General features: G+C 43.2%; 1 protein-coding gene across 1 annotated transcript in view; it reads right to left on the bottom strand.

Moving 5' to 3' along the window:
- Window positions 1-13924, bottom strand: part of LOC138491516 (uncharacterized) — a 601105-nt gene that overhangs the window by 492260 nt on the left and 94921 nt on the right. Inside the window, exon 4 of the mRNA XM_069618053.1 lies at window positions 12180-12320. Within this exon, the coding sequence (XP_069474154.1) occupies window positions 12180-12320 (141 nt within the window). The remainder of the gene's footprint in view (window positions 1-12179; window positions 12321-13924) is intronic.

Raw genomic sequence — 13924 nt, 5'->3', positions numbered from 1 at the left:
AGCACCATGGTTTTCCGCCTGGGTCGTAATGAGGCCCACACGGGGCTCATTACACGGAAGGCGGTAACCATGGTGCTATTAGCACCATGGTTGCCGCCGGTAATTTACCGATCCCGCCATGGTGAATGGCGGAATTACCGCCCCATTCCAAGGTTGGCGGGGCGGTAATTACCCATTCACCATTGGCCCTTCCCCATTCCCATTCGAGCCCCCACAGGGCTCAATGGGAATGGGGAAGGCGGCAATTACGGTACCACAAATTGCAGTACCGTATTTGCCTCCAAGGTCCCTTTGCGGGTCCCGTCCTTACTGGCTGGTAAAACCAGCCGTTAAGGTAGGGACCAGCAAAGGGACCTCGTAATAGGGCGGTAAGGGATTACCGGCACCGGTGCCCTTACCTGTGCCGGTAATCCCTTACCGCCATCTGTGTAATGAGGCCCCACGTCCTAGAACAGTGGCAGTGGTTAGAGGGAAGAAGAAGGGTAGGACACAGCATAGTCAAAAGTGGGGAAGGCAGTTCCCATTGATACAGAAAGGAGTGGACAGATCACAACAGGTACCGCGGCTGCATATGGACAAGAATAATTTGATCAAGATGTTACCAACTCTTACAGGAAGAATGAGCAAATGGATTAGTGCAATAGAAAAGCATTCAGCAGGGGCTTCCCTAGTGATCACGGACATGTAAATCTTATTAGCCAGCATAATCAGAGATCAGACAAACACAATATGGGAACGAGCAGAGTACACAGGTGTTCAATTAGAGAGTGATTCACATGACAGTGCTCCATTTAATAACTGCTGAACCCGTGTAGGGGATGCATTGAGATGGGCATACCCGGATAGACCTGATGTAGGTGCTATAATGGCAAGAACGTTGAAGCAAGACGAAGACCCTGCATTGTATATTCAGTCCATTCAGAAAATGTGGTGAGAAGAGACAGGAGAAAAGTGGGCATAGATCATACCATTCTTCTACCACGTGCTAAGGAAGTGCCTACCTACTGAGGTGTAAGTAGAGCTGGATAGGATTGTAGGTATGGAAGCAAAGAGATGGGGAGAGATACAGGCACACATAGTTCATTTTTGCAAGCAGAAGCCAAATGAGTGCAGAAGAAGCTAGCAAAAGTCAGTACGGAAGCAGCAGTAGTGACAAACCCCAGAGACGCACAACAGCAGTCAGAACCACCACAAGATTGAGGAAATTCACAGGACAACAACAATAACAGGCAAGATAGGGAGTGGGTCTAATGGGCACAAGGCAACTCACAGAAAGGATGAGGGGGAGGATTTAGCAGATTAAGGCTATGATTTGTTGGATCATGCTGGACATGCAGGAAGATGGGACACATATCTAAGGACTGTCACAGCAGAACCCCCCATGCAATACCATCCCAGAGCACCCCCAGCTTCTTATTACAGTCAGTGGATACCCACAGGGATTCTATGCCCCACAGCAGGGTGCAGCCCCATGCCAATGTATGGCCCTGGGTCTGTCCAGCCGCAGAAAATAGGACAGATACAAATGATCGCTCCCACACAGGGACAACCCACAGAGTACCCTACACCAAATGCAATTCAGAACATCGCACAGCAAGTTCCAACACAGGCCATTACGGCACCATTGGAACAGAATGCCCTACCACGAGGTACACGCATGCACTATACTGGAGCCAGTGTGATAAGCAATAATACTTTCCCACTTCCAGGAAACAACGCCTACACGCGAATTGTCAGCCCACAGTGAGCCTTGATTGACGTGTCCAGTTATCTCAATCACTCTAAATGCAGACAAGTAACCCAAAGTATGGGTGAAGACAGGGAACAGAATATTTACTTTTATTGTAGACATTGGAGCAACCCGATCTTGTATAAGGGAAGGACAGTTTCCATTAACAGACAACCGCATGTATACGCAATGTTTTTCTGGGGCAATTGTAAGGGTTCCTTTCACAGAAGATCTCTCCCTCACTATATAGAATCAAGAGATAGTTGTACCATTACTGTACAGTACTGATAGACCAGTGATGCTATTAGGGAGGGATCTCCTTAAAAAGCTCAACATTACCATTTCATTCACTGACAAAGGACACCAGGCATGCATTACAACAGAATAGCCACGGTAATACAAGCACTTTGCAGCACCAACACAATTTGAGCATTACCATTTCATGAAGTACTATTTGCAAATGCAGTCACCATTTTGATCGGTTGGTTACCAGGAATGCAGAATGTGATATTTTGCCTGCCAGCAGAATTCCTATTTGGACCGGCAGTGCCACATGAGGAAGCCCCAGGAACATTTTTTCCCATGCACATTGATGCAGGGATTATGAGAAAAGACACAATCATTGCAACATGTAAAAGTGAGGAAGGAATGGAGTGGAGAAGTGGACTGTGCATAGACCCCACACTACCACTGAAAGAAATAGGTATTTAAGTACTTGGACACAGATGGGGAAGTAGTCTTTGAAGTTGGCATACCACGTCATTTAGTACTACAACATAGGGAAGTCCCACAGACAGTTTTGACAGCAATCACACCACCAACCCTAGCACATGAAAACTCAGCAAAGTGCCTAGTCAACTGTGGATGAGCAACCCACATGACGTAGGGCGATTGACCAGTATAGGGGCAGTCAAAATCAAACTCGAACCAGGTGCCATAATCCCTAGAGTACAGCAATACCCACTGTCCAAAGAAGCTGATGAGGGAATTTATGCCACAATCACTGCCTTGCTCAACTAAGACATAATCGTGCCTTCAGACTCACCTTGCAGCACAGCCATATACTGTAAGGAACTCATGGTGGCTACAGTAAAGACAGACACAAGTGATCACAGGTCAAGGGTGTTTATTAAACTGTAAATGCAGGGTGGAAAATGCCTACTCTGAACCTAAATCTAAGATGGGAGCAAGCTTTGACCATCAAATGAAAAATAAGGCAGTCCTTGTGGTGTTGTGTCAAAATAAAAGGGCCTATGCTAAGCAAAACCTATTGCCAATTCCGTACAACTCATTACAAAAAGAGTGTGGGATAGGGTTTCAAAGAAAGAAGTGTTCACAAATAATAAGTCAGGATGTGATTGCCAGGGGTCTCCCTTCACCATGTTTTCAGCATGGGGCAAGGTGGGACCTTGCAGCACAGCACACGCTCGAGCTTTCTCAGCACGAGCCAGCAGTTCCGCTCCAGTTATCAGGTACTTCGATGGTTAAGTCTCATTTCAAAAATAAAGTCTCTTTGCTTTGAGGGCCTGATGTATTCCGCAAGTAACGAACAAACAAAAAGTTCCTTTGCAAAATGACTTTGGGTGAATGCTTTTCACCCCTGGATCACCCTCGACCAGGCTCGGACCCACTTGACAAGGGGGACCATTCACTTCCCCCGGTCTTCTAATGTTTCTTACATTCATAAGTCTTAATGTCTTTTTAAACAGTTCTTCAGGCTTCGCTACTGATTGTTGGCTTCAATCTGCCGGGTTCACTTTTGCCCACTTTTACAGAAAGTTCACTGTAGACAACTCCTAGTAGGGTTTACTTCGATCCACACACTATTTTGGTTGTCGGCTTCCCTCCGCCGGGTTCACTCTCGCCAACTTCTACCGATAGTTCACTTTTGGACTTTAGACTTTGCCCTATCTCATTAGAATACATCCCCAGGTTCACTCTTGCCAACTTTTATCAAACAGTTCACTATGGGTCTTTAGACTTCACCTCATCTTGTTAGCATCCCTCTGCCGGGTTCACTCTTGCCAACTTTTACAACACTCTGTTCAAGCACTCAATTCACCAGGCAGGATTAATTTCCCTTTCTTTCACAATCATCTGTCAGTCAAAGACTTTTGACGGTGCAGACGGTTTTACGAGACCCCTGCATGACCACGTTGACCTCTTCCTGCCTTTTTCAAGGCCTTCTGGTTATGGTAGTCTATACCATCGGGTAATTGTCCAGAGTTTCCTGCATGAGCACCCACATGGTGCCGGACTCCACTGTTTCTGGTGTCCCCCCATTTTCTCAATAGTTTCCTTATACCTTTTAAACGTTCTGATTAGCTGCTTGCTACTTTTGGTTCACCACAGTTCGGTTTCTTATTAACTCTCCCCTCGACTCTCCAGCTGTTATGAATCGCTTGGCTTTCTTCTCCTTTGCAACAAGGTTGGTACCACAGAGACAAACGTTTCCTCCTGGCTTGCTTATCAGCAGAAGAGCATCTTGTGTACCGTTGACATCTGCTGCAACACACGTTGGCCTTTGTTTGCGGTCTTATGTTTCCGTCTGCAGAGGTTTCACAGGCCTTGATCAGAAAGGTCAAGGTCACTTGTCTCCTTGTCACCCTCTCGGTATTCGCCATTTTTCACCTGCTCTTGAACTGCCGTGCTGAGTTTGCCCTCACGTCATGCGGTCTGCCCTTCTTCTCCTGTGCTCTCGTGCTCCATCGTTTATTCCTGTGGGGAAAGGAAAGGGCTGTCAGGTGTTTGTGATTCTGGTCAATTGCCTGACTCTGCCTGGCCCTTGGGTTGGGACATGTCAGGTAATCAGCTTTAGACTTAGTCCATGGTCTTTCGTGGTATGGGGAAGTGTTTGTGTCAGAAAGGGATATAGTATCTGAGTATCCTACATGGTAAGATGGGAAAAGGTATTATAAGACAGGGGTTGGTTGGTTAACTCGGAAGGATGAGGTGGATAGGGTTTGTGAAGCAAACGGGAATGACTGGGATTAGTATCATAAAATAATCAAGGGGTTTAGACGAACGGTAGTGTTTTATCAGAGCAGGTTGGGAGTGCAGGAAATAATAATCAGAGGTATGCGTAAGCGAATTACTGGGAGTGTTAGGGTAGGACGGAGAAAAGCAGGAATTCTGAGAGAGGTAGTTTCTGGAGGTAATTGGGTTTGGGATGAAAGGGGATTGGTTATATTTGGGCCAGAGAGGTTTACCGGATGGAAGGGGGGCTGCATGTATTACAGCCTACAAAGGCCTCAGGTATTTTGTCCTCCTCTCCTCCTTCTTCCCCGGTCCAATACCGCATCTCACCTGGGTTATTTTCCCAAGCACAACCCAGGGCTCCCCTATTCAGGTGATCCTCTCTTTTCCGTTCACTCCTAGGTTTGGGGTCTGAGAATATCAGCCCTTCCCAGGCCAGCTGAATAAGGGATTCCCGAGGTGTGCTTGGGAGAATACCGTCAGGTTTCTCACAATACCCATTGAAGGGGGTATCATGGAGATTTATTCAGGATCTTAGCACTTTAAACGGCATAGTGGAAGACGAATATCTGGTAGTGCCAAACCCTGCATAAATATTACACAACTTACCTGCAAATGCAGTCTACTTCTCTGTAGTAGACCTTAAAAATGCATTCTTCCCCATACCATTACATCGAGACTCACAATACCTGACAGCGTCTTCATATCGCTGAGAGAGATTGCAACACACAAGGTTTCCCCAGTGTAATGTGAATCCCCCAGTGTCTTTCACAGGGTCCTTCAGATGGACTTAGAGAACATCAATATGAACAGTACACTTCTACAGTATGTAGATGACTTACTAGTGTGCAGCACCACAGAGGAACAGTGCAGAGAAGGCATGATACAGCTCTTGACAATACTAGCAGTCAAAGGATACAAGGTGGACAAATACAAATTAAAATACTGTCAGAAGGAAGTGAGTTACTTGGGACAGATCATATCAGCAACAGGGTGGAAGATAAGCCTAGACAGAGACACAGCTGGGCAAAACGCACCACAACCCAACACAATCAGAGAAATGTAACAATTCTTGGGTTTATGCAACTATTGCCGCACATGGATGTTTGACTACTCAATAAATGCTAGACCCTTATTGCAGGCACTCAAGGAAACCCAAAAGATTAACGGCCCAATTGTATGGACAGAGGAAATGGCAGAATGTTTTGAGGACCTCAAAATAGACATTAGCAGTGAACCTGCACTAGCAACACAAGATTACAAAAAGCAATTCTTCCTATTTTCACATTCAAATGGCCAAATAAGGACAGCAGTACTGACACAAGGATCATCACAGAAGCACAAACCTTTGGCATTTTATAGTGGCCTGCTACACCCAGTAATGCAGGGACACTTCCGTTCTGAACAGGCATTAGCAGCAGCAACATTTGCAATGCAGGAATCCACACAATTGTCATGGGGTGTCCACTCACTTTGTACGTTGAGCATGCAGTTTTTCCCAAACTCGCGAGAAACACAATCACACTCACCACACAGAGAGCAAGTTGGTATGAGATAATTTTGACCAATCCAGCCATCACCATAGTGAGATTAACCCAGCAACCTATATTGCCAAGCCAGTTAGACCTGAAAGTTCATGATTGTGCAGTACATGAGGGAGAATCGGATGAGTTCAGTAGGATCAGTGAAGATCCCCTTGACACAGGAGAAGTACTCTATATAGATGGGTCATCAAGAATAGACCAGAAAGTGTTCAAAGGCATGCGGGTGAAACATTAGTGAAATATAGGAAGGAACAAGAAGACGAGTTTCAGATAGTAATGCAGCAGAGATTGCCCTCAGATTATTCAGCACAAGTGGCAGAACTTATTGTACTCATTGAAGCCTTATATATATCAGCATACGAAGATGTAACCACATACACCGATTCTGCATACATGACATCTAGAGTACACACAGGTTTATCAAGATGGAAGAGAAGAAGATACAGATGAGCAGGTGGATCCTCAGTCCAGCATGCAATTTTGCTAGCAAGACTAATAGAAGCATTGAAAGGCCCAGTACATGTAGCCATCGTAAAGTAATGCAAAGGGACAGGCTTAGTGTCACGCAGAAAAACAGCTGCCGATGCAGCTACAAAACAGGCAGTTTATATGCCCTTTCTGGAAGAAAACAAACAAAATGCCTTTTACCACAGTCCAACAAGGAAGGTTACCAGAAGCATAAAGTGCACTATCAACAAAAAACATAATGGAACTTCAGGAAAGAGCCCCAGCAGAGGACACATTTTATGGATAAAGAGAGGGTGCACCCTATCACCTACCGACATTGTTTGGAGACAAAGCAGCACAGGTAAAATAGTCATGTCCATAGAGTTATTAAACATTGCACTAAGCAGCACATTGCTGCTGTCATAAGTGAGGACTGCTTCATGCCAAATCTTGCTGAACACATTTACAAATGTGTGGCCAACTGCACTATGTCACACATTTCATCCAGGACACACACTCGAGACATTGAAGGGAACATTGCCCCGCTCCACCGGGCCATTAAATGGAACTACATATAGATTATATAGATATGGTGGATTGTTGCAACACTTACAGGTATGTACGAGTGGTAGTTTTGCCCATACTCCTGTTGGGTAGAGGCAGGACCTTGGATCAATGCAGATGCCAAATCTGCTGTCAGCTTTTTGGTACGGGAAGTCTTCGCTAGATGGCTCTGCAAGACATTGAGGACAGATAATAGTCCCCACTTTGTATATGAATTCCTGGAAGAAGTTGCTTGATTGTTAGGAATTACGCACACGCTGTGCACTGCATACCACCCACAAGCAAACTGAATGGTAGAGAGATTGAACTGCCATCTGAATTCAAAATTGGCCAAACTCTGCAAAACCCTCAAAAGGAGATGGCTTCACTGCCTGACCCTTGCCCTATTCAGCTTACGAAATCAGCCTAGCGAAGACCACCACCTCACACCCCATGAGATGGTGACTGCAGGATGATGTTTGCCCCAGCAGTGCCTTAATGGACAGTGTCAGATGCGCATCGCAGAGCAGACTTGTTAGGAGAAGAGCTCAATGTACACCTCAATAACATGTCAACCTGTGAAAAGTTAATTTTTTTACAGATAAACAACATAACAGAGAAAAGTGCCCAAATGGATCAACAAGGCGTGACAACAGAGGAACCCCTTCAGCTACAACGTGGCGACAAAGTCTAAGCAAGACAACACCTATGTAAATGGTTTGAGCCCAAGTTCACCTGGCCACATGAGGTGGAGTACTAAACCCCAACAGCTGCAAAGCTCAAAAATCATTGCATCTCAGTGCATCTGACTGGCCTGTGAAAATACACAAATACAGCACCTCAACACTGATGAAAAACTGTCTCCAACATCGGAACAAACAATGAATGTTGAGTGTATTTACTGACTATAAAAACAAATATAAGATGAAACTGAGGCATTTTGGGTATAGCAGGAGAAGTGCAGCTATTGATCTGCAGGGAGTTCAAGAAAATAGTTGTAGAAATATGAAACATATGTTCATAGGGATACGTTGTCTATTTGTATCTCTCTTTCTTTCTATCCTTTTAACAGAACTACTAAGATTAGGGTATAGAGGTACTGAGCAAAATGGTATGGAAATAGAATATGTATTAGCATTTAGAAATAAAGTTATGATTAGACATAGAAGACAAGTAAAAACAGAAGCAAGAGACATTTTAGACGAAGATCACTCAGATGGCACAAACATGTCATACAACCTTATGAAAGAGTTCAGTAGGGCCCAGGTAAATTAATCATGCTATATTTTTGGGCTTATCCCACATGTGGTTGGCACCCACACACTGTTCCAATCAAGAGGAAGGCACAATGCTTGGCACATTTAGTAACCTGCAAAGTTCAGGGGCAATTCCAGGGACACAACATGTACATTAGAATGGAGAAAAGATCAGCAGAAAAATGTGAAGAGATGGGAAAGCAAGAAAGCACACAGTGCCCAGAAAAACCACTGATGGTAACAGAAGGAGCAACATTTTGGAACAAGAAATGGGCAAAGGGGCGAGCGATATTCAACGCTGATGGACTAAGGGGATTTACAGAAGAAGAAGTAAAGTGAACAGATAAACTATGTGAAGATATGTTGGTATTACATGTGAACAACTAGACAAGTTTGCATAAACATGTACAGCCTGTAAAAGTACAGAAACTCACTTGATCTTCATTTTGTTTCACAGGCAAAGGCAGTGTGCCTGTTGCCATCAATACAAATTGCAACCGGACATACCAGATGACAGCATTGAATGATGGCACAGCCATGATAAATGACATCCTATGGTAATGTGGCAGTAGAGCCCACCACTATTTGCCACCGTCATAGAGTGGAGTCTGCTCTCTTGCTGCCCTGCATGTACCAGTCAGGGTAATTCCAGAGAAACATGTCAAACTGCCAAATGGAAAGTCCAAGTGCCTTGGACAGCCCCAACAAATGTAGGACATTTGGACTCACTTAGGGTGCAGAGAAAGAAAATATTAGGTTACTTATCAAAGGAAGCTGATGAAGCGTCAGAAAAGATGACCCCCCAGTATTGCCTCTTCACCAAAAAAGAAGTCTTTGTCACCTCACTGCTTGCATCAGGATTACAAATAGCCACCAACTCTAAATGGCTGCATTTGCTCTACTGGAACGTGATGGAACTTTCAAATGCAACCGAACATGGATAAAATGCAATACACAAGGACCTCTGTGCACTCAGGCTTGTAGCACTCTAAAACCGCATGTTGCTTGACCTTACCAACGGACAGTGGGGTCGGCAAGAGAATTAGCAGCACTTGCTGTACCTACATCCCTCCCAATGACGTGGATAATGGAACACTAACTGTAGCTATCAAGCAGATGGGCCAATTGACAATAGGCATAAAAAAGGAAGGAGGAATTGCTAAAGAAGATGACTGGCTAACAATATTTACACTGTGGGTGCCTCACTGGCTTGTTATCTTTTGTCGAATGTTGTTTCATATCCTTATCCTCTTGGTATTATTCTGGTGCATATATCATTTAATTATCACCTGTTGTGTGTCCTGTAACAATAAACACCATGTATTTGCAGTAATGACAGGTAATGCTACTCCTCGATGGAAAGATGAAAGCTGTCCAACAGATGATCAACCACAGGGAGGAAAACACAGGGGCAGATACCCCACAAACATTCGCAGTTACCCTGACAATGCCCTTTGGTCGCAACCCAATGACCCTACCAACTACCATGAGTGTTATCTTGATACTACTCTAGAATGGCCCCGAAGCTATTTGCAATGCACCCCTCAGGATTATTTCATGTACGGTGGGGATCTAAGAGACGTAGGGAAAATGTGAATATCCAGGATTGTCTATCAGTGAGCAGAAGAAGAAAAAGAAGAAAGCTATGAAGGAGAATTTAGAAAAACATTCATCCCTCAAGGGATAAAAGGGGGGAATGTAGGGGAGTATAAGAATATGGGCACATTTATCCCACGTCCCAAACCTGCATGAAAATATAAGCTGCAAAAGTCACTGTGAGAAAACGCACACAGTGACGAAGCAGGCAGCCCCATTTAGAAAAAGGCGTCATGCTGAGGCCAACAGAGTACTAGTAGCCACACTTCAACCAGGCCATAACACACCCCTTGTACACCAACATAGTCATGTACCTTTACCGAAACCCAGCTGAATTTAACATAAATTAGAGAAATGTAGAAGTGTTTACATTGATGAATACATGATTGCCATTATTTTGCATTAGCTGAATACACTACACTTAGGCCTCAGGATTTAGTAAGCCGTTCTTGAAGCATGAAAATCTGCCCATGTCCCTATAATAGGTAGCAGCAGTCAGACCCTCCCTGAAAGGCGCACATTCCCAGTTGAAACATTCACACAGCCACAGGCCCAATACAGCACAATGATTGGCTAAAGCAAGGAGAGGCAGGAGCTTTCCCAGGGTTTAGTTTGTGGTAGTGAGATCATGGAAGCGCAACATAAAATGATACCAGACCTCGAAGTTTAAGGACAAGACACTGTACCCTGATTGGCCAAACTACATCAGGTTTGCCGAGTTCCCAAAACCATGTCCTTGTGAAGTATAACAACTTGTGCTCCCATGCACAATAACTAAACATAGCTTAATGAAGGTCACACATTGGCAGAGGTTGAGCAGTAAGAAACAAAAAAGCATGTATATAGAGAGAGGGACTGATTGAAGCACAACTCTGCCCCTTTAGGGCAAATAGCACTCACAGAGCTCTCTTTGGAGAACAAACAGTCATGCAAAGACACTGTTATCCATGACTCTAATTATGAAGTAGTGAACAACATAGACATTTACACATAGCTCGCATCACATGAATGCAGCAGTGATAATGACAAATCATAAAACCACACCTCAGATGAGCACCATTACCCATACTACAGCATCAACTAGGAACCAGAGTTCAATACAGTAGTGAACACCTAAGCCACAATGCCTGAATGTACTAGCAAATTAGGGAATATTTTATGGCAATCTACACTGCAAAAACACATACACCATCGCGCCATTATGAAAGAGCAAAGTTTGTCAGTAGATAGGCTCCAACACATATGGTTAAAGCCCAGACAAAGACAATCATGAGAAGCAGGAAGGGCATGCAAGTAACCTTTCCACCAAGTATGTTGCAAAATGAACTGATAGCACACAGGTCTTAATGATGGGAACAGTATTCTGGTGCCAACCGCTTATATCATTTAGGACAGAACTTAAATGTTATAATTCTGTGTCACACTGTCACATCTCACATTATGATTGGTCTAGAGTTCTGTGCTTACTCACTCCATATCTACTCCTCCTGGAAAAACCAATAGAAAATCAAATCTGAGTGTTACATGTTTTAACACTCGCCATCCAATTGTGGAGGGAGATGACTTCACTCGGCATGAGCTAACTAGCATATACATCACTGTTACCACATTTTAGAATAGACCAATAAAGCTGTGTAATGTATGGAAGTTCCTATGTTGTACCTCACTCCAGCCAATGACTGTTGAAGAAACTTGTAACAAATTGTTGCTTTTTGTTTTCTGTAACCAGCATAAAACCATGCACTCACTGTTCTAGAATTTCAAGGCCTGTTAGATATTTCCCTTCCCTGGCAGTTACAATACATTTTTGTTTTTCTCATATCTTGTGCATCGCATTTTCTGGCTCTTTAGGAGTCTCACAATCAGAGTCATAGTTCAATCATGCTGAAAATTGAAGAGCAGAGGACAGTACAAAAATAGAATAAACATTATAATTTAATGGGTCAGCCGGTCAAGCAACCGTGCTCAATGAATTGTTCTTCAATACAACAGCTCACTTAGAATAACCATTTCACATGAATTTTGATGTATGAATGAAATATATTTAAGTGGTAAGAAGAGAATATTTTTACTGGCAATTTACCTTACCTTTCTCAAGGAACTTCTGGAACAGGGTGGGAGTTGTATTTGTTGGATGCACCTCAACAGAAACATGTCCACCTCCATTCTCTTGGCCCACTGTATTAATGCGTGGCCTGGCCATCACATTTTCCACTTCAGATGGATGCACTAAGGATACCAGATTAAAATGAAGAAAATCGGTTATGGAAGCTTTAATATGATGGCCTTACGAGCTCAGAAGTAAAATAGACGACAATACATTGAAAGCCTCCCCTGTTCAGACACAATTAAACTATCATATTTTAGGTAGGACATAGAGGATTGTAAGCTAGATAGTGTAATGTAATGTTTTTCATTTAACTGGACACATATTTCATTTTAATGACAATCTTTATCTTAAATGTGTATTCCATAAAACTAAAAACAAAGTGAAATGTTTTCTAATCAATATACATTTAGAAACAGATGGTTCATTAATTGTTGATAAAACATTGCACTTCCTTCTCACTATTCTATAATTATGCCAGGTGGATCCTCAACCTTGAGGCTGTAGGAAATATAGCTAAGTTTGACACTTCACTGTAGAAGGGTCTAGGCAAGCTCTGCAGCAATGCATGATTCATTTTGTGCTCATTTACATTCCTTTTTACATTTGGATGTGTGCATCCACACATTCCTTATTTGTACTTAATATAATATGCATTCATACTACTTTACATCCTAGTCACTGTTTCTGATAACATACGATATCAGATATACATCTATAACATCATTTTATTAATTCTATGTGCTGTTGCAGTTAAACATACACATATTGCAGATCTTGCTACCTTATTGGACCAACTAAAGAAAATTGCTTAGTTGATTCGATGCATTAGCTTTTAAAGACAGACAGCCCCCTACTTCTAAAATACTGAGAGTACAGGATAAAAAGCTCATTTCAGTTTTCCGCTCATCTAACCAGCTGAATTTGGATGCATTTTACAATCTGCCAACCCTCCCTTTACCTTCACTCATTTTCAAATTGTGAAACCCTCTTCCCACGTATCATGCCTGTCTTACATGTATCTACTTTCTGCCCACTTCAGAATTATCCCCAACTCAGTAGCTCAAAACTCAGCCTCTGACTCCTCCACTCTCCCAGCTCTCACCAGCTACAGTCTGAATTTAATTACCAAAAACCTGTGAAATTCAACTTCTACGGTATGCACTCCACTGAAACAGCACTCTTCCTTGACTCCAACTTCTGCCATCTACCAACATATCTCCTCAACCCTCATCCTTCATTGACACTCTTTGAATTTTAAAACATTTGATCACCTCATACTCTTGTGGACTGTGTCAAGCTTGGTAACTACCTTCTTGGCTGCTCTCTATCTACCATGCTGGCTGTTGTTTACAATGTCCTGGTACTCATTCATTGAGCATCCTCCAAGGCTATGTCCTTGTGTCTTCCTTTACTCCTTGTACATTACCACTCTCAGAAATATAATCTCGTTCTTAAATTTCTCCTATGGTCTTTTTGTCATCTGTTTCCTATGTACCTCTCATACATTCCTACAGGCTTCTATGGATAACAGCCACTCTGTGTACTGATGCCAGTTTCTTCCATGTTTTTTTAATGATGAACCTAATCCAAAGAAAGATAGTCAACTTCCCCTCACACACTGCACCTGAAATAATATTGTCGTTCATATATATGTTCACTGACTCAATTGTCCCTGCTCCCTTTGAGCTACAGCCTCTGGGAAGATTTCAACAGCAAAATAAAG

Source organism: Ambystoma mexicanum, chromosome 10 (assembly GCF_040938575.1).
Source record: "Ambystoma mexicanum isolate Mex_15411 chromosome 10, UKY_AmexF1_1, whole genome shotgun sequence".
NCBI lineage: Eukaryota > Metazoa > Chordata > Amphibia > Caudata > Ambystomatidae > Ambystoma > Ambystoma mexicanum.
The sequence above is the reverse complement of the archived record's forward strand: the minus strand, read 5'-3'. Positions and strand labels throughout refer to the sequence as shown.